The sequence below is a fragment of the Neofelis nebulosa genome, chromosome 3 (genome assembly GCF_028018385.1).
Source record: "Neofelis nebulosa isolate mNeoNeb1 chromosome 3, mNeoNeb1.pri, whole genome shotgun sequence".
Classification (NCBI taxonomy): domain Eukaryota; kingdom Metazoa; phylum Chordata; class Mammalia; order Carnivora; family Felidae; genus Neofelis; species Neofelis nebulosa.
In genome coordinates this window covers 118,353,052-118,375,573 of record NC_080784.1, presented here as the reverse complement: position 1 = coordinate 118,375,573, position 22,522 = coordinate 118,353,052, and the positions used below count along the sequence as shown (strand labels likewise).

At 37.5% G+C, this 22,522-nt stretch overlaps 1 protein-coding gene across 2 annotated transcripts in view; it reads left to right on the top strand.

The window, feature by feature from the left end:
* Window positions 1-9,870, top strand: part of GSTCD (glutathione S-transferase C-terminal domain containing) — a 131,159-nt gene extending 121,289 nt beyond the window's left edge. For both annotated transcript variants that reach the window (XM_058721751.1, XM_058721752.1), the window contains exons 9-12: window positions 792-925; window positions 3,287-3,317; window positions 6,600-6,669; window positions 9,510-9,870. In XM_058721751.1, coding sequence (XP_058577734.1) covers window positions 792-925; window positions 3,287-3,317; window positions 6,600-6,669; window positions 9,510-9,646 — 372 coding nt within the window. In that variant the 3' untranslated portion in view covers window positions 9,647-9,870. The remainder of the gene's footprint in view (window positions 1-791; window positions 926-3,286; window positions 3,318-6,599; window positions 6,670-9,509) is intronic.
* The last annotated feature ends 12,652 nt before the right edge of the window (window positions 9,871-22,522 follow it).

The following is a 22,522-nucleotide window of genomic DNA, read 5'->3' as shown; positions in this document are numbered from 1 at the left end:
ATTATATTCATGCAGCATTTGAGTGTTTCAAATACATTTTTATTTAATTTTTGCGACAGCATTGTTATATGTCAATATTGTTAACATAGCTTATTTATACTGAAGCCCAAAGAAGTTATATTTTAAATGGCCCAGGATTTCCCAGACAACTACAGTTTGAGACTAGAAATTCAGATTTCAATCTAGTGTTCTTGCCACAGTGCTACAACCAAACTAAGTTCCTAATCAGCAAAAGCATTGGGTTTAGACATGCATACATATTAAATTTTCCATAGTTAACATAATGGCAGATTTTCCATTGAATGAATCTTGTACTTCATTTGCAATATTCCAATTGTAACCTTGCTTAGTTTTCCTAATTAATATGGATATTAACTAGTCCTTTGGTATGTCCAAATGATAATTATTTAAAATATTATGGAATAAGATTCTGGTAACTTGAAACTCTCAGAGGATCAGTCCTCACAAAAAGTTAAAAAAGAAAAAAAAAAAAGGCGGGGGTGGGTGGGTCCTGGGTGGCTCAGTGGGTTAAGCCTCTGACGATTTCTCAGTCTGAGAGTTCGAGCCCTGCCACAGAATCAGTGCGGACAGCTCAGAGCCTGGAGCCTGCTTTATATTGTGTGTCTCTCTTGCCCCTCTCCTGCTTATGCTCTGTCTCTCTCTCTCTCAAAAAGATAAATAAGTAAAAACGTTAAAGAATTTTCTTAAACAAAGTTTAAAAAAAAAAGGGCACAATATAGCCCTGTTGGTTAAGAAAGACCTTAGTCCCTGTGTCTGGTTTTGTTTTCCAGGTGGCATTGCATGCTTGTGGAGTGGCAACAGACATGGTGATTGAGCACTGCATCAAAACGCGGGCTGCCTTTGTCACATGCCCTTGCTGTTACGGTTTCATTCAGAACACCTCAAAGTTTAATTTTCCAAAAAGGTGAATTTTAGTGTTCTACCTAAGGCACCACCAACGTGGGGAATAAAGTAACATACAAAACTCATTCGATACGAAGCTGCAGTGAAATTTCAGTTTTGAGCTCATTTCATCTTTCCCCAAAGGCAGGTATTATTTATAAATGATATAGGGAAAAGACGATCTCCTCTATGGCTTCTCCTTGACTTTTCTCTGGATCCGGCTCCAGAGAACGCATTTAGAAGCAAGTCTATCTAAGAGTGAGCCGACTAGGAGTCTGATGGCTTCGGCACTTCTCGTCACCTGCGAGGGGCAGTAGGTGTAGTGGTTGAGTGCGTAGCACCTGGAAATCTTCTGCCTGGGTGCAAAAATCGGCTCCTCAGACCTTTACACGTTGTTTCACCTCAGGCAATTTTTCTTCAACTCTTTTTGCTTACGTTTTCTATCTACAAAATGGAGGTCATAACAGCAACGTCCTCACGGTTTATGTAAGAATTGAATGATCTATGTGTAAAGCACTTAGAAGCAGCATAGAGTAAGCATTCAATAAAATGTGAGCTGTTGCCAGTTACAGTAGCAGCAATAGTATTTATTTATTTATTTATTTATTTATTTATTTATATTTAAATCCAAGTTAGATAACATACAGTATACTCTGAGCTTCAGGAGTAGAACCCAGTGATTCATTTCTTACCTCTGACACCCAGTGCTCATCTCAATAAGTGCCCTCCTTAGTGTCCATTTAACCCATCCCCCCTATTTTATTTTTTTAAGCTAATGTCTTTACTTATTTTGAGAGAGAGCTAGAGAGCAAGCAGGGGATGGGCAGAAAGTGAGGGAGACAGAGGATCCGAAGTGGGCTCTGTGCTGACAACAGAGAGCCAGATGAGGGGCTCCAACTCATAATCCATGAGATCATGACCTGAGCTGAAGTCAGACACTTCACTGACTGAGTCACCCAGGTGCCCCTGATCATTTTTAAGATAAAATAGATTAAATACGTTAGTTTTGAAAATTCTATCCCATAATGTATCAAAAAAAAAAAAAAAAACCTTCTTGATCATTTGCATGATTACTTTCAAGAAATATTGGAAAATTTCCATCAGAATTTATACTTATAATAGCTTTCTTTTACTTTTTGAATTTTTTTCTGTATTTCATTATTTTGTTGTTTACCACAATTTGCTACTAGTTGAGAGAAAACCAAAGAATTTTGGAAAAGCAAATAATAAAATATAACTTCAGGTTTATGCAATAGCTGAAATGTCTCTTTATTCTGAACCTATACAGATAAAATGTTTGTTTTACAACCCATCAAGAAATCTGTAAGTCTAGCACTATATAAAGGTTCTTAAGAATGCTAGTTTGAGTTATTCAGCCTGCGGTTTCACTTAATTGATTTTAAAATCTTACTTTAGTGTCTGTCAACGTTTTCATATCTCTGTAAATTTATTGATACTTTCTCCTTTTGTCATTGGAAAACTACTCCTCGGCCATTATCCCCCTCCCCTAATCACCCCAAGGTCAGGTACCAGACAAGTAGGGACAGCCCTGATCTCCAAAGCCACTGGCCTTATTCAACCTAGCCAGTCCTAAGCTTGCCCATCCTGCCTTGCCATCCCTTCCTGTGGAATTCCCTAATAAAGGCTCCTGCCCACATTTTATCCCACTCCCTCTGCCTTCTAACCAGCCTGGTACTTTCCCATGTGGCCCTGTGTGGGATACCTTCTCCTCTGGGGAACTGTGAGGAAAAAACTATCTTTCCCATGGCAATCATCCCCTCATCTGTTGGCTTCAGCACCCCCGAATAGCAGTAAACCCTATGTTTTAAAGCACCTGGATCTGGGGCACCTAGATGGCTCAGTCAGTTAAGCATCTGACTTCACCTCAGGTCGTGATCTCATGGTTTGTGAGTTCAAGCCCCACATCCAGCTCTCTGTGCTGCCTGCTTCAGGCCTTCTGTCTCCCTCTCCCTCTCTCTCTGCCCCTCCCCAGCTTGTGTGAGTGGGCACACATGCTCACTTGTGCGCGTGCGCTCTCTTTCTCTCTCAAAATAAATAAACATTAAAAAAAAAGAAAACACCTGGATCTGTGTGCACCCATGTGGGAAAGAGAAAAGCAAAATGGTTGTGTGTCTCTAATAGTCTAAACAATCTTTGAAAAGTTCTTTAAAATTAATAACATACTGATAGCATGCCTTTGGCTTTTCTTAAAGACATTTCAAACTGGTATAGTTTTTAGTTTAGGATAGCATTATGTACTCCTCAGATAAAATATGCATTTTTGTTTATATTTTCTTCTATGTAGAAATATAGATGGTTCTATTCCTAATCTTTGGTTTCCCTACTATTTAAAATAATGACTCTTTTTTCTTTTCTATTTCAGTGAACAATTCAAGAAAACTTTATCGTACAAGGTAACCTCAAAAAATTTCTAGATGTCTTTCTAATATACTTTTTATTCCTTCTTTATGTTTTTGCTCTCTCAAATTTCTAATGGGATATGTAATCTATAGTTACCTTAGAATTACTCATTAACATCTAATACGGTGTCAGGGTGGGGGGGTTGCTTTCTTTTGGGGTGGCTTTTTTTTGTTTTGCAAATCAAGATTAATGTCTAAATAGGTGGCAAGATTCGTGAAGGGTCTGAGAGTTTACCCTGCAAGCTAACATGTTAGCCTGCCACAGTTTCATGGATGCTGGCAGATAGGAGACTTCTGAGTCAGAAACACAGAGTAGCAGCCAGACTATCATCATTTTTGCACTGACCTCCTGAGACCCAGTTCCCACTGGGCAGCACAAAAAGGGCCCAGTGACACCCTCACACACAGTGAGTTGCATTACAGGAGAGGAAAACTGAGCTTGAAAGCCAGATGTCTTAAGATTTAATCTTTAAACCCTTTGCTCCAGAGGGAGACAGTATGTAGTTTGCAAAGCTGCTCCCTATATAAACATCTTTGAGAAGAGGATCTAGAACACAGGCAAATTTTTCTGTAAAAGGTCAGATAGTTATAAATATTTTGGGTTTTGTCAGCCACTTAATAATCTCCCACCAATTATACTTTGTCCTGGTCATTGTTGCTTTTGTTGTTGGTGGTTTACAATCCTTTACAATTGTAAAGACCATTTTTAAGTTGAAAGCCATACCAGAAGAGGTCATAGGCTGGATCTGGCCTGCGGGCCACCATTTGCCACCCCCTGGTCTGGAACCAAGGGCACGAAGAAGGCATGAAGAAACACAAGAGACCCATGGAGAATTGTCTCTCAACAGTAGTCAGAACATTACATAGTTTCGAGTCACCACTCTGAGCAAAACAGTTTTCCAGCTTTCTAAATATCAGTGGCTAACTAATTGGTCCATAACATGGCATGATGCAATACAAGAAATGGGGATGAAATTTGCCAGAAACACATAAATAATCCTATTAGAACTTGATAAATTACTTTAGATTCTTAGTTCACTTCTTGCACATGTATAAAAATATACGGTCTCATTTTGTGTGCCAGCACGCATCTTTCAAGATTTTTCCTTCTCCATCCAACAGTGGAGGAGTGAGGGACTACTTGTACCACCTTGGCACATTTATCTCCTTCACCTCTGTCTCCCACCCCCTCCTTTCCCCTCCCACCCCCACCTCTGAGCATACACAGATACCTATGGAGGGGAGAGGAACTTGAGTGTTCATGCTTTCATCCAGAACCAGACTTTTCTGGTCTTTCCCTATTGGATTTAAAGTTTGTATGTCTTAGGGAACTATAGGGTTTTGAGGGAGACATTAGGACCCCAGGAACTTTATTTTCATAAGACTCAAAACACCGTACCTTTCTCTTACAAGACCTTGCCAGCCTGCCAGTAAAATAGACAATGAGTTGAAAAATAAACACAAATTAGGTCCCCGTTTTTAATCCATCTTTGAGGGATGACAGCTAAAAGCAAACGGAGAGGATGTGTGGAAAAACCTAGGGCAGTGGAGACACAAGGTGCCACAGTCTCGCTGGCTAGAAAAGAATACAAAATTTCTAAATAATAGAGACAGGGCACCCAGTCTCTTCCAGAGAACAGAAAACTCAATAGTACCTAGTTCATCTTTGTCTCCCCTTTCTCCCACACCCCCAAAAGCTGCTTGGCCACCAGCCCTTTTGAGGGTCTGGTATAAAAGCTCTGGAGAGAAGTCTCAGCTTCTTGGATACTGTGGCAAGATGGTACCTCAGTATTTCTTGACTTAACCATGATGGGTGGCCTGCCAGCCAGAATTAAGTGCAGGTAGTGCCCATATATATTGAGAGTCACTCTGGCCGCGTTTTTCTCCACAGTTCAGTTCACCAGCAAACCTTTACTGACTTCCTACTATGTGCTGTCCCCTTTCAGAGTTTAACTTCTGTTGGGGAGAACACGTACACAAATAATTCCAGTAAAATCTGGTGATGCTTATAAGGACAAGAGAAACAAACCCCATCTGAGATGATTGCCTCACCATTAAATGACTTTTAATTTTCAAATGCCATCAAGACAAAGGGCATGCTTTTTCTTGCCTTTTCTTCAAATTACATCATTCTAAATCCTTCTTGTGCCCCTTTGTTGATGCCAGTTCATGGCTGCTTAATAAAAGTTATTCACTTGAACCATTTTATTAGTGTCCTACCCATTGGCCACGAAATTTTATAGGGAGCATTACAGTGTTTTTTTTTAATAATGCATAAAATTTGAGACAGAGGTAACCCCTCAAAAAGACCTAACATCACACAGTCACTTCAATTACCTTATTAAAAAATGGAGGCCTCGATTGAATGTACAAAAGACTAAGGGAACAAAGAGGGATCGGAGTTCAACCGTTTGCTAAGTTGACAGGTGAGATCATTTACACCCTTGGAAACTGCAGCTGTTCTGAATGAACAGTTGTCATGGGACATTGAAGTCATCGCCACTCCGCCTGATCACTCACCTGTGGCTGCTTGTAGATTTCATAGTGCCTTACAGACTCATCAGCTCTCTGTCGCTATACAGCCTTGTTCTTTTTTGCATTAAGGCAGTCTTTCCTAAAATTAAGCAGAACAACTCTTTCTCCCACTCTCTCAAGTCATTGTTATGGTTGGCCTGAAACCCGAAATCGATACAGCCCCAGAAGCCTTTGGGAGTGAGAGGAGACAGAGTGAGCCAGCCTCCTCTCCTCCAAAGGGACAAAGGAAGAATCTAGAAAAGCGTAGGAGTAGCCAGCACTTTGCTGGGTATCCCAGAGAACTACAGAAACCACAGACAGTGATGATCTTCTACAGTATGTTAGTAGGAAGAAAAACCACTGAGACTGTCTTCTTGGAGCCACTAACCCGAACCCCAACCCTAACCCTAACCCTAGCCCCACGTTCCTGAGATTCAATTTTATTACAGGAAAAATACAAGTGAATCTTAGGTCTTTTAGTTTAACACATGATAATCACAAATTGTAACTATATTTGAGCTAAGAGCAACTAGTGAAATGGCCCTGAGGATTTTCCTTGCACCTGTTCCTAAGAACTGCATCTGAGGAACAGTCTGCTTGAAGGGAAAAAGCTACTGACTGCCATTTTCTGAAAATGTGTTTCTTTTAGAAGTATCATGTATGCAGTACTTTATTTAATTAAAAATGAGTGGTTTTTATAATTTTCACAATTTTGAAGCAGAAAAATAAAATAGACTCACATCCTATTGCTTTATCTTTTAGGAACACATGATTCTGTGCAGATTTGCGGATCAGACAGCTGTCCAGCTTCCAGCCCAGCGAAGGCTCATAGGTATGTGTTTTCACAGAGCAGCTGGTAAGTAGATTACATACAATATGCCTAGGAATGAATGGACTGGCTCTATATGGGGAAAACTGGTCCATTTATCAACAAGGAACTAAAGTTTGTTTTTCCCAGAAAAGGCAATCCATATTGAAAAGAACTTTGTAACTGTAAGAGTATTTTATCCCATTTTTGTTAACATTAATACTTTTAAATTCATTTTCAATATTTGTACATTGTGTAGAATTATGTTCTTACTGTTATGAACAAACTGAAGGATCTGTCAAAAGCCACAGAGGAAAATAATAAAGATGGGAAAATCAACTACGCATGCCAAAATTAATGCATTAAAAAATATGTAAGCAAGGATGATAACGTTTTCTTTCTTGGTAAATGTATACTTGTGTATTATTAATCATACACCAGTTTATTTGACATCTGTAATAGTAAGCATTACCTTGGAATTGGAAGACCTACAATAACATTTCAAGTTTAAATAATGAATTTAAAGTCTTATCCAAGACTTTGCTTTAGAAAAAGAAATCACATTTAGATGGACAACAGCGACTAACAGTGCACATTTAAGCATTGAGCTAAATGCCCTTACCCATCATCTCAGTAAATTCTAATGAAAATACTTATGGGATATGTACTTTTATTTAGACTTTACAGATGAAGGAACTAGGACAAAAGCCTGTCCAGGATCCTTTACCCAGTAGATGATGGAGCCACACTATGAACCCAAATTATTTGATTCCAGACATGAAGCTCCTATCCACTTTTGCAATGCCCCCCAGTTGTGGAGTCACATCACTGGAAGGCTGGATTCCAAAATTAGGGCTTGAGATGATTGAGTGGAGTCAAAAATAAAGCCCCACATTGAAGGCCATCATAGTATATTGGAAAACAGATGGCTATTTCCTTGAGCACCAGATGTGGTAATTAGCTTACATCCAGGGACTGTATTGTATGAGAAGTAGTTATCTTTAAACTCTAAAGTCAAAGTCAGCATAGCAAGATACACACAGTGAGAGAGGCATTTGAGACCTGAGGCTGAAGGAAGAAGTGGTTTCCTTCTCTTTCTCACACTCTGGAGCATAAACATATGGAAAAAGCTCTTCCTCTTTCCTGCATGCAACCTCTGTCCCTTTCCCACTCTTTTTCTCCTCCTCCGCTCCCTATTCCCAACACTTTGAGTTCATCGAGTGTACATTTGAATGTTCAGGGAGCGCTGGAAGGGAAGTTGCTGGAGTTGAACAGGAGGAGTAGCATCTGGCATAATCACTGGCATGAGGGGAGGGAAAGTCAGGTTCAAAGTCATAGACTCCATCAAACTTCAGCCTCTGTACTTTGCACGGGGCATACTTTTGTTCTATGAACATTTTAGGAGGCTTCCCAGGCCCCAAAAGGTAGACTACCAACAACTGAATTTCAGTTGTAAAGATACTTCAACATGTGAAAACATGAGATTCTTCTACGTAATAGAAAAGGAAAAATTAACTGGACTGGGATCCAAGCCAAGGATAAATGAACTGCAGTGTAAGTCCAGGGTGGGTACTGAAGGAATGCAGGGCATCTATTCTGACAGAGAATGTTTCATTTTAAACTTAAGAGTAGATGGGCGTGGGGGGAACCTTGACAGATGTCTTAAAGGACAAACAGTATTTTAAGAGAAACGTCAGCCACACGGATGTTGATGAACAGAGGGTGATTTCACCTGAATGGAATTCAAGACATCTCTCTTTGTATCATTTCATTTCTAACATAGCTCATCCTTTTTGGCATAGGGGCTTTTAAGGAAAAAGTACAAAATAAATATTTTAAACCTGAGTGTCTTGTTGCCAATTCTTACCTACACATTTCACCCTCCACTGTTTTTCTGTCTTCCATAGACAGGGTTCTTCTGTCTTCCATAGAACTTCTCTGTTTCAGTTATCTGGCTTCACTTCTGAAGCTGTGTAAGTCTAGCAGTTTCTGCAGACATTCAAGTAAATTATTTAAAAAATAATGTTCAGTCATTATTATAATTAGGAGGGAAAATGGAATGAAGTTCTGCATAGTCAGTAACCTTTTGGAGGATGAAGTTCATATATTGAATTTAGAGGAATTGAAAGAATAAAAGTAAACCATAGCTTTGAATATATTCAACTTCAAATCATTTTTATTTCCAGACCTACCTTTAACATAGAAATTAGCATTGGCCAAAGGAACACAAATTAGCTGCTTTGCCTGCCAGGCAGGTTTTCTTTTTTGTTTTCCAAAGATTACACAGAAAATTGAATACCACTATTTTACAGGGATGCAGGAGTTCTGAAAATTGATTATATTACACTCAACCTGAAATAACCAACACACTAAGAATTTTCGCAAATATTTTCCACTTCTCATTTTCCTTGTCCTAAAAATTCCAGGTTCAAATGTAGTATGTCTTTCAGATGTCTCATTGTTAGCATGATACCTCAAATGTTATTAAAGATAGATGTTAGTTTTCCTTAATATTACAGGTAATATATTTTCATAGGGAATGCAGAGACCAGGTCTTTAAGTGTACTTTTAACCAAAGTGGGAAATAGGATCTGTAGTCTATATTTAGATTTATTTATGAATACATATTAAAAAGTGAACATTCTCTAAACCATTAGCAGACACAAATCTGTGAAATGTCATATGTGATTGTCTTGCATCCATACCGATCAAGAATGAAGTTGAAAGAGACCAAATGGGGCTTGGGAACAAATAGCATTCCCCATGTACTTGTGGATTTTATCACTGTGTAGAGTCCCTTAGACAAACTGAAATTGCACTGTTTGATGTAGGGTGTCTCATGATACCATTTTTCTGTATTTCAGGAAAACAGTGCATGTGCCTGGTGGATCTGGATCGAGCAAGAGCTGCAGAAGAACGTGGTTACTCCGTTCAAGTGATATCCATGGAGCCGGAGAGCTGCTCTCCCAAAAATAACATGATCGTGGGAGTCCCCATTTAGAAGGAGATATTCCCATTTGATGTTTTGCCATCCGTTTTCATGATGAAAGCCCAGTGGCATTTAGGAGGTTCTTGGCATAACTAGAAAACAGCATTAGCCATCTTGAACTTATTGTGCTCAGGAAGGAGAGCAGCAGGAAAATCATGGAAGAAAGGCTGCCTGCAAAGCATCACAAATGCTCTTGTAATGTATGATTAAAGGACCGCTGGTTTTCATAGTGAGAATCCCCTGAAGTCCCAGCTGCCAACAGAATAATACTCGGTAGTGGAGGTTCCATCCCTAGAATAACAATTTCCTTCTCAGCTCACAGCTTTTCTGATCTTGCCAATGTGATGTTCAATTCAAACCAATGAGTCGAAGCCTTTATAATCATTGCAGCCTTTGTAACCATTTAGATATTCAAATGGAGGCCACAACTAGACTCAATGGGGTTTGCTGGTTGGCTGGTTATATTTTTAACAACTGGTCTTTTTCTATAATTTTAAAAAATATCTCATCAGGCAATTACAGTATGGTTAACTTTTTAAGCTAGGGTGAGTTGGATTTGTATCTCATTTCATACACTTCCTTGAATATATTTCCCATAAATTACCAAATGAGATCATTACTGGTTCAAACATTTTATATGAAGACATAAAATAATTGCAGCAAATTTCCCATTATGGAAACACGTAACTTGGACATAAATTCTAACTAATCAGTAAACACATTGATCGATTGTTTCAAATTTATAAATAATTATTGAGGATCCATTGTTTTCAAGACCTGGCCTACATTCTTCTAAGGGTACAAAAATGAGTTACAAGAAACATGATGCCTTGTCTATGGAATAATCATGAAAAAGAAAAATTAACGAATTAGTTAAGTTCTGTATATCATAATATAATGTATGGTCACAAGATTTGTTTTCCAGGTATCATATCTTTTAGTTACGTTATTTTGGTAAGACATATTGAATATAGATTGGAGGTGGGAAGAGGGCAGAATTTGGAAGCTTATTTGAGTATTTCTCCCTTCTCACATTCTCCTATTCCACTAGCCAAAGTTTTGAAAGACAGATGGCATGTCCTTTCTCACATGCTATTAATTATTTAACTTCTACATGTCCCAGGTTATTCCATCTGAGATGAGATTTATTTCATTGATTTTGATGTTTTCAACCCCTGTATGACACATACCAAAAGGAAAAAGAACTTTAATAAACAACTCTTTCCTCAGTGTGGGCTAAAATGTAGGAATAATTTATTCAGAGGAGGGAGGGATGAATTCTTGTTTTCTGAGATAAAATTTAAGAAAAGAGTTAATCATCATGTAGACACACCATGCTCTTTTATCCTGGGCTTTCTTTTTTAAATGAAGTTATGATTTACAGACAATAAAATAACAGATTTTAAGTGTCTAGTTTGAGAAGTTTTAACAAACTGCCATGCAACTGCCACCAGAAATAAGATATAGAGTATTTCCACCAGCCCAGAAAGCTCTCTGACATCCCTTTCTGTTCAGTTTCACCTACCCCACAGACAACTTCTTTCTGATTTCTATCACCCTCTATTTTTTCTGTCTGTTTTCGTCTTTCATATAAATTAAATCATTTAGTATGTAGTCTTTTGTGTCTGGCTGCTTTTGCCCAACATGGTATTTTTTGGGAAATATCCACATTGTTATGTATATCAATAGTTTCTTCTTATTCTTAAGTAATACTCTATTATATAAATTTATCAGAATGTATTTACTCATTCTCCTATTGGTATTTATTTGGATTCTTTTCACTTTGAAAATATTACAAATAAGGCCTATGAGTATTTTTGTACAAGTCTTTTTGTGGACATATGTTTTCATTTCTCTTGGATAAATACCTAGTAGTAGAATTGCTGTGTCATTAAATAAATGAATGTCAATTGCCAAACAACTTTCCAAAGTGGTTGTACCATTTTATATTCCCACCAGCAATGTATAGAAATTCTAGTTCCGCACATCCTCATAACATTTGATATTTCAGTCTTTTTAAATTTAACCATTCTAGTAGACATAAAATAGTATCTCATTGTGGTTTTAATTTTCATTTCTCAGATGACTTAGTGACATTAAGCATCATTTGCAAAGTTAATGTTTAAGTCTTTTACTCATTTTTAAAATTAGGTCATTTGTCATTTTTTATTGATGGTTTATAAAGAGTGCTTTATATATTCTGGTTAAGAGTTCTTTGTCAGATATATGTATTGAAAATGTTTCTCCCAGTCTGTGGCTTATCTACTCATTTTCATAATGATTGTTTTAATTTTGAGGAAGCCTAATTTAAGTGTTTTTACTGGTTAATATTTTCTGTGTCTTCTATAATAAATCTTTACCTACTCTGGCATAATGAAGATTTTTCCTGTGTTTTCTTATAGAAATGTTACGGTTTTAGCTTTATACATTTAGGTCTATGACCCATCTCAAATCAATATTCACATAGAGGTAGGTAGGTTTTGAGGAATATACATTTGTTTTAGCACCATTGATTTAAAAACCTTTTCTTTTCCCATTGGATTGACTTGGCAACTCAGTTGAAAATCAATTAATATATACGTATGAGTCTATGAAGTCTTTAGTCTGTTCCATTAATTTTTTTGATTACTGTAGCTTTATAGTAAGTCTTGAATACCAGTTTTCTTTTTCTTTTTTTAAAGATTTTAATTTTAAGTTATCTCTATACCCAGTGTGGGGCCCAAACTTACAACCCAGAGATCAAGAGTTGCACCCTCTACTGACTGAGCCAGCCAGGCGCCCCACCAATTTTATTTTTCATTGTCCTTATTGTTTTGTTGTTCTAGATCCGTTGTGTTTCCATATAATTTTTTTTTAATTGGCTTATCAATTTCCTTGAAACAAAAATAGCCTGCTGAGAATTTTGGTATTGTCTGGATCTTTAGATCAGTTTAGGGGAAATGAACATATTAACAATACTGGGTCTTACAATCTATAAACCTAATATATCTTGCCATATATTTAGATCTTCTTTACTTATGTCCACTAATATTTTATAATTTTCAATATAGATGTTTTATTTATTATTATTTGATAGTTTTGATGCTGTTACCTAAGATTTTTACGTGTTGTGCCACTACTCAGAATAGCCTCCTCTTATCCCTCCCATTAACTTAGGCTCATTCACCCTTCTGCTCTTAGACCTGACCTCCCAAGGGAAGCCTTTCTTAATTTCCCTGGAGTTAGGTACCTGTTACAGAATGTGTGCCATCTGGAGGAGTCTTCTTCACCCACCCCAATTGACTCAAAGCACCCCCCTCCCAAAGACCATATGTTAAGTATGGAGAATAAAAAAGGAAATGACTCCACTGTTTTCCCACCCTTGTTCTCAGGCGTGGAATTCTCCAACTGTGATGGCTGTGGCTAGTCATAGATATGGGTATTAATGATTGCCCTTAGGGCATGAGTTTTCTGTGTAAATCCTTTCCAAGGCTCCTTCTCAGCCAGGGCAAATAAAAGAGGTTGGATGCTGGCAGCAGGAAGGTTGTTGCAATGACAACAATCCCAGCAAGTGACCTGGTTTCACCCCTACACTTGTCGATCAAAAGCAAAGCTGCTCCTCACTGATCTCTCTCCCCCACAGTTGTAATATTAGAAGCCAGAGATCATCTTTCATTGACTTTCAAGCCTGGCTCAGAGATAGAGATGTATAATTATTAATGACTAAACAATTTTATCTTATTTAGGGAGACATTTCAGACATACTAGAAACCAAAATGTTTTCAGAGCACACATGCAAAATAGCATGTGAATAACAATAATTAAACATTTCATTTCATTCTCAAGATTCTCACTGCAGGTGTTATCCTCTCCATGTTTCAAGAAAATTGCCATTAATAGAATTTCCACATATACATGTTTTTCTATTGGCTTTCATAATAAAGTTAGAGATATGTTCCTGTGGAAGCAATATAATTAAATCATTAAAAAGGAAGCAATACTTTTTTTTAAGTTATAATTTTTAAAAAACAGATTCTCGGGGTGCCTGGGTGGCTCAGTCAGTTAAACGTCCCACTTTGGCTCAGGTCATGATCTCACAGTTCATGAGTTCAAGCCCCGCGTCAGGCTCTGTGCTGACAGCTCAGAGCCTGGAACCTGCTTAAGATTCTGTGTCTCCCTCGCTCTCTGCCCCTTCCCCACTCATACTCTGTCTCTCTGTCTCTCAAAAATATGTAAACATTAAAAAAAAATTTTAAAAACAGATTCCCAATACAAAGTAGTTAGGCATTTTTTTCATGTTTATTTTTGAGAAAGAGAGAGAGAGAGAGCAAGTGGGTGATGAGCAGAGAGAGAGATAGGGAGACAAAATCCAGAGCAGGCTCCACACTGTCAGCACAAAGCCCAACATCACAGGCTCACACTCATGAACCATGAGATCTTGACATGAGCTGAGGTGATTGAGCCACCCAGGTGCCCCAGTAGTTAGGCATTTTTGAATAGATATTTTTTATACACCAGAAATACATGTCTTTAGAAGACATGGCTAAACAAAAGGAAAATTTTTTACATCACTGTTACTACTTTGCTTTATATCTTCGTAGACTTTGCTCTATACACACACAGACACACAGAGAGATGTAACAAACACTAATTCAGTATTTAATATTTGCTAGGCACTATTCGAAGTCCTGTGTTAATAATAACTCATTTGGAATCCTCATAATGACACTAAGAGCTAGATACCATTAATGATCTCATTTTATAGAAACTAAGGCCAATGTTTCACCGGAAGAGCAGACCCAGATATGAACTCTGCTAGTAATTGGCAGAGCTTAGAATCTATTTCAGGCTCTTTAGCAATCCTATTGGGATTGGCTGAGATATGCTATAGTAACAACATCTCTCTGCCTTTTGAATTTCTACATAAGAAAGATGTATTTTTCACTTGTACTATATATCCATCCAAGTCAGCTATGACTCTGCACCACATTATCTTTACACCTGACCAAGAAGACTTTTAGGAAACTAGCTGGTCTCATGGAAAAGGAAAACAGACGTGGCAAACTACCAGCTAGCTACTGCTCAGATTCTGCTCAGATGTGATGTACTTCACTTCCCTCATTTTGTTGACTAAAGCAAACTACACAGCCCCTCCAGCATTTTACAGAGTGGGGATGTACAACCTTGGTTACAGATAATTGCAAACAATAATGTACCACCAACAGTGTAGTTGAAGGAGGAAGAGAAGAGGAGGAAAAGGAAAAGAAGAACAGAAAGAAAAGGCCATTGCATCTTCCAGTTTAGAAATAGAGATTCTGAATGCAATTGGAGTAGGGCATTTTATTGAATCCATCAAAGAGAAAAGACATGTACTACATGCCTTGTTCTGTGGACCTTTCATACTTACTTTTGGAAAAGAACTTTCCAGAAAAACACTGAAAGGAGTTATTTTCTATTATTATACAAGATTGGAGAAACTTTTATTAAATTGGAGTTTCAGATTTGCAAATTCTGCATCATATATCAAAGTGCTTGATCTGTAATGCCAACTATTCCTTTAGGTAAGTATGAGCTTTTATTCCTACGAATGTATGATGATTCGTATTCCTACACCCTTAACCAGACATTATCAGATTTTTGCTTTAATCTCGGCCAATTAGATGGGCAAAAATGCTATTTTGTTTTGATATTCATCCTTGAAATCCTTCATGTGATTGCATACTTTTCACATGGTTATTGACAATTTATATTTTGTGAATTACCTATTCATGAATTCATTAAATTAATCAACACATCTATTGATCTCTTGCTTTGAGGCCAAGTATTGCATCCATATTTCTTTTGTGTGTGTATGTTGTTTTTTGTTTTTGTTTTTTGAGAGACAGAGAGAGAGAGTGCAAGCAAGCCAGGGGCATAGAGAGAGAGAGAAAGAGAGAACCCCACAAGGGGCAGAGAGAGAGAGAGAGAGAAGCGAGGCTCACTCAAAGCGGGGCTTGTGATTTCACCCAAAGCAGGGCTCATGCTCACCCAATGTGGGCACAAACTCACCCAAAGTGGCGCCCAAACTCCGGAACTGTGAGATCATGACCTAAGCTGAAGTCAGGTGCTTAACCAGCTGAGCCCCCCATGCACCCTTGCATCTATATTTCTTACTCATTTTTCATCTGGTACTTTAATCTTTCATATAAAAATTAGTAAAGGTTTATTAATAGATTAAAGACTTTTTGTTAATTGCATTACATTTTTTTTAAATTGGCCTTTATGGAGGAAGTTATTGTTTTTGTTTTGCTACTAAGATTTCAAAATACAGGAACACCTGGGTGTCTCAGTCAGTTGAGTGTCTGACTTTCAGCTCAGGTCATGATGTTTCTAGGTTCAAGCCCCTCTGTGCTGACAGCTCAGAGCCTGGAGCCTGCTTCACATTCTGTGTCTCCCTCTTCCTCTGCCCCTCCCCTGCTCATTCTCTCTTCCTCTACCTCTCTTTCAAAAATAAATAAAAATTAAAATAAATAAAATAAAATAAAATAAACAAAATTTTTAAATACACATTTGGTCACATATGTCACTCTTTTCCTTGTGATTTCTGGTGAGAAAGATTTTTCCCACCCCGTGATTTAAAAATAGCCTGCTATATTTTTGGTATTCTAATTCTTTAATAGTTTTAGTTTTTACACTTAAATCTGAAACCCAGCAAGTATTTCTTCTGATGGGTGGTTTGAGGTCGAAATCTAATATTTTCATATTAGTTACTTTCACATATCATTATACAAATCCAACTTTTACCATTGATTTGAGAAGCATTTTGCATACTAAGTATACTTGGGATATTTTTCACTTTTATTATTATCTATTGAATTCTTGTACCAGAATCATGCTTACTAAATTATTATAGCTGTATAATACATTTTGACATAATAGGGTAAATTTCATTTTGGATGGTAATATAAAAGGTTTATGACCTGAGACACAGAGAAAGTTGTGAACTTCTTCTGAAATTATACCCTGTAGTTCAAAATAGACACACATTTTCCTAAAGAGGGGGACCATAGTTTTAATTAGACTTTCAAAAGGATACATGACCACAAATAACAGTAAGTATCACTGATCTAATGGAAGGGGAAATGTAATAGAATTCAGTGTTCTGCACTAAAGAATTAGCCACACATTAGAATCTTTTTTCAATATTTACAATAAAAGAATCATTATTTACTTTTTCATGGTGCTCTAAAGAAGCCAGGTTTTATTCATTTGTGTTCGTTCACTTTTACATCTAGTTTATGTGACCCAAGTAACAACAGTTTATAATCAAGCAAGTAAAACCAAAATCTAGCAACACACAGCAGAGAATATTACTGGATGACTGATCTGAAGGGCCCTGAAAATTTCTATGATATGAGTCAGATACTGTGTCAGCGTCTGTCACTTCCTAGAAGAAGGCTTTCTGCCCAACTAATCTGAAGTGGCCTCTCCTACTTCCTCTGGCTCCCCATAATACATCTGTGTGTATCTGTTACATGTTCCTCAGTAGAATCTAAGCTCCAAGCAGTCTGTTCTATCCGTCATTATACACCTTCAGCATTTACTCCAAAGTCAGGCACACAGTAAAAATTCAGTAAATACTTATAGAATGAGTATTATATTTTAACACTTTCCACGTGGGCTAAAAATATATATGAGGCTTCCCTTCCTCTCTGCAGACATATATCCAGGCATCAGGCATGTGGGACTTTTGTATTGTTTTTTGGTTTGTGTTGTCTTTATTTTGTGTGATATCCTAAGATACATTTAGCAAATCCAATGCTAATGATGAGTAAGAAGTGACAGTTACCGCCTATGCCATCTGAATAGTTTTTATGAAGAAGTTATTTCCCTGTCCACGGAGCAAAAGGCAAAAGGGAATGTGCTTAAGCTAAAGTAAGGAGATGAACTGCTCAACAAATGTTAGTTTTATATTTTCCATGATGCACCTGCCCCAGCATTAGAGCATGGCTCAAATGAGGCGCTTCATAAATATCTGTGAAGTGAGTGATACTGAATGACCGCACAGAAAGAAAACGGTGGAATGTGCAATCTGGAGGGAGATGCCATCTCTGTCACTAGAGCTGCTTCAATGAGAAAAGGGAAGCTTGCTCTTCACACATCTGACAACAGGGCTCAGTCACAGATCATTTCTCACCATCTGTCTGCATTTCAGTCTAAAACAGAGCATATGCAAAGCTTTGGAGTCCCACAGACTCTTTTTGCTGTACTATGCTTACTCCTGGGTATACAATAGCTCACTCAATTATCTGAGAATAATGGATAGTCTGGTATAATTTTGGAATGCAGCACATATTTTGTTGAGAATGACAACCATATCCCATAAGAAGCTCTCAAGAATTAGGAAAAAGTAAGCTAGAACTTCTTGGATAGGAAAGGAAAGCCAGCGTAGGGGTAAAATTTTGCCATAGATAGTTAAAACTGTGGTGTCTATACTTAATCAACTAGGAGCTGACTACAATAGGAATAAAGGTGAATTTTATGCATGATCAAATTTACTTCACTGCAAATTTTAAACGGTCATCTTGTATTTCTTGGATTTAATCATTTGATTCATATTAGATTCTTCATAAATCACCCACAGTTTTCTTTGAATTTAATGAGACTAAAAATACATCGTACATTTCTGGCTAAATGGCAACTGCCCTTTCCTCATCGCATTTTGAGTTTAGAACTCCCGCAGTGCGGAGAGATGGCAGTGATACTCTGGGTAGACGTCTAGCGGACTACTTGACGGCATGTGCACTGCTGAATGAAGAGCAGTCACTTCGAGAAAGCATCTGTGTGTTTGGGCACGTGAAAGGAGCTGGTGGGGAGAGAGGAAACAATGCACGTAAATGAAGATAGCTGGGTTTCCCCTCGGTCTCACCATACGAGAGCATCTGCACCTTATTTCCAGAATTAGACAACTAGAAATAGTTTATGTGGCCAAATTATTAATTCCAGCAACTTTAGTAAATTAAACTCCCAAAGTTTCTAACAGATCTGATTCGTACTGGAGTCAGTCTGATTTGTAAAAACATCCAGAGCAAGAGATCTTACCTTCTCTCTCAATAAATCTTTAGTGTATTTTCCATATCTCACCTCAAGGAAATTCATTTTAGCCAAATTCTTCATGCTGCACTTAAAATGCATCTCAGGTGTTTATGTCAGTGAAAAACAACAGCTGTGAACTACACTGTCCTTGTTTTAAATTTGAATATACTTCAAAAGTGTGACTTTGAACCCGTGTTTTCTTTATTATTGTTTGTATGGCATTGTCAGAATTAGCATCAGCCTGAAGAGTCCTAATTTTAACTTTTGAGTCTTATTTCCTAAATCTTTCAATATTTCTAAGGCTCCCTTCCAAACCTCACCAATGTCCACCTCCTCCTTGACTGTAAATCTTGGATGCATTACAGAAAGAAGTAATCTGAACAGAATAATTAATGCCAATTACTCTCTTAATTATCTAAAGCTTCCTAAGTCTTGATGTTTTTGGCAGAGGAAGGCCTTGCCTTGTTCTTCTTCCTTAAAATAGTCTTGGCTGGGGCGCCTGGGTGGCTTGGTCGGTTGAGTGTCCGACTTCGGCTCAGGTCATGATCTCACAGTCTGTGAGTTCAAGCCCCGCGTCGGGCTCTGTGCTGACAGCTCAGAGCCTGGAGCCTGTTTCAGATTCTGTGTCTCCCTCTCTCTGTGACCCTCCCCCATTCATGCTCTGTCTCTCTCTGTCTCAAAAATAAATAAAAACGTTTAAAAAAATTTTTTTTAAATAAAATAAAATAAAATAGTCTTGGCTATTCCTGCCCTTTTGCTCTTTCATCTAAAATTTAAGATCTGCTTGTCACGGTCCATGAAAAAGACTTATTGGAGCTGCATTGAATTTAGAGATTGCTTAGAGAAGAATTAACGTCTCAACAATATCTAGTCTTCTTATTTCTGAACATGGTGCTACACATGAACAAAGGTAGTTACCTTCAATTCCAACTTTATCGTATACAGATTGCTGATTTTAGCAAACATTTTTTCTATATCTACCGAGGTGACCATCTGGTTTTTCTCTTTTTAATATATTAATGAGACTAATTCCAGTAATATATTTTTTTAATGTTAAAATGTCCTTGTATTCCTGGAAAAAAATTCAAATTTTAGCTCAAGGTAAGTATTTTTGTAGTTACTAATATTTTATCTATTTTTTGCTTATTTTTTATTTTAGAGAGAGAGGGAAGAGAAAACACAAGCGGGGGAGAGGGGCAGAGGGAAGAGAGAGAGAGAGAATCCTAAGCAGGCTCCACACTCAGTATGGAGCCTGACGCAGGGCTCAATCCCACAACCCTGGGATCATGACCTGAACTGAAATCAAGAGTTGGATGCTCAACCAACTGAGCTATCCAGACACCCCTCTAATGTTTTATTTTTAATTTGGTCATCTTTGTTCATAAGTGCTATTGTCAAATGATTATCATGTTCTGATGTTATCCTGATCTGGTTTGGGTAGGAAGGTCAGGGCTACTCTAACACCATTAACTGATACATGAAAAATATTTTTTTATATTCTCTAGGACTGTTTTTATAAAATAGGGATTGCCTTTTTTGAATGCTTGGCTCATTGGTTTATAAAACCACATAGTATATTTGGGGACAAAATAATGGGAGAACATGCTCATTACATTTCTTTGATGATTATTGGTATATTCATATTTTCCATCTCTTCTTGAATTGCTTTTTCAAGGTGTGTTGTTTGAAGATATTGTCTGAGTTAGCCTCTTTATTTCATTAGCTAGGCTGGTGATGAAAACTTAAAAAGAAAAATCTAGGCTTCTAACTGACTTTGAAAAACACCTTGTATTACTTTTTGACCCTCTAGCAATTTGTTTTCTCACCTAACAGTTATGCTGTCTGGACCATGTTTTCTAAATTTATTGCTTCATGCAACTGAATCAGCTAAACTTCCTAGAGCCAAGATAAATTAGAACTATCTCTTTTTCTTGATCTACCTGGGACTTTTATCCTAATAGATCAGGTTAGTCTGACAGTATTTATTCTTCATGAAGACTTGCTGGCAGCTATCAGCAAGGTGCTTGCAAGTTTTTTCTTTCAGTGATTTTTAAATGTATGTTTACTATATAGAATTTATACTCACAGCGGTATAGTTTTTGGAGGTCTTTACTGTGAATATCATCAAGTGTGCTTTCCAAGAACAAATTTTAGAAACACAGTAATAAAAAACAGACAATAGAATGGAATCTTGAATAGGTTCCTTAAAGAGGCACGTTGTCCTTAAGACATGTGGAATGTAGGTAAAGAGAAATGGATACAAAATCCTGAGTGTTTTCCTATCTCCCCAGTCACAAATTAAAATGTACTATAAATTTATGTCACTGGTGAGAAGCATTAATGGATGGCTCTGATGATGTTCCAAAACAACTGAAAGAAGACACCAGTTGCCATCAGAAGCAAATTAAAAGATTATTATCAAATATGATGGGAGAGGAGGATCATCTCAATGGTTTCTTACCCCACCCTAGGCATTCCAGAGGAAAGGAGATATAGCAGCTGCTTCTGTTTTACAGTGGATTTGTATGGCTTTCATAGTGTGTGTGTGTGTGTGTGTGTGTGTGTGTGTGTGTGTTCAAGAGTTTCCTAGTTCATAACTATTATAATTCACTCAATTTTTTTGAAAGAATTATTTCATGGATTGCCAGATTGCAGCCAAAGACCAAAGCCAGCCTTTTGCCTGTTATTACAAATAAAGTTTTATTGGAACACTGCCATACTCTTTTGTTTATGTATTTTGTATGGGGTTTTTTTTCAGTAAAATGCAGTAGTTTCAATAGAGACTGCCCCTCCAAAGTCAATAATATGTAATCTCTTGCTCTTTAGAGAAAAAGCTTGCCTTTCCATGAATTAAATCATTAGATGTCAAAAAATCCAGAGAATAGCTTAATATAGAGCAAGTGATCTTAAACTAGGGTTTATAAATAGGTATCTGGGGTCCATCATTCCAAGAAACAGTTTGTGTCATTTATTGTATATGTGCATTTTACTGGTTACAGGGTCCCAAGTCTTTCATCAAGTTCTCCAAGTGGTCTTGTGACCCAAAATGTATTAAGAACTAACGTTTTAGGTGAATATTGCTTTTTTGTTCTTTGGAAAGCTTGTGGAATGGGCTAGAAGAAAAAGAACTTCATAAAACTGACCCAACACAAGGAGATATCACTTTGTACCTGTTAGGATGGCTATCACCCAAAAGACAGAAGGATTGGTAAGGATGTGGAGAAATTGGAAACCTTTTACCCTATTGGTGGGAATGTGAAATGATTCAACCCCTATGGAAAACAGTATGGAGATTCCTCCAAAAATTAAAATAGAGCTACCACATGATCTGACAATCCCACTTCTAGGAATATACCTGAGGGAAACAAAATCCACTATCTCAGAGGGATGTTTGCACACCCACGTTCATTGTAGCATTATTCACAGCAGTCAAGATACAATGGTACATAATACATATACAACGGTACATGAATATACAAATGTACAATATACAATGATTTCTCCTTTAAAATGAAAGAACACTTATGATATATGACTACATGGATGAACCTGAGGATGTTGTGCTAAGTGGAAATAAGCCACTCACAGAAGGACAAATACTAAATGATTCCACATACATGGGTTATCTAAAATAGCCAAATTCACAGAAACAACGCAGAATGGTGGTTGTTAGGGGCTGGGGGCAAGAGGGAACCTGGGAGTTGCTGTTCAACAGGTATAGAGTTTTAGTTCTGCAAGATGAACAGGTTCTAGAAATCTGTTGTATATACTGTGCCTATAGTTAACAATACTCTATCATGCACTTAAATGTTGTTGAAGAGTAGGTTTCATAAG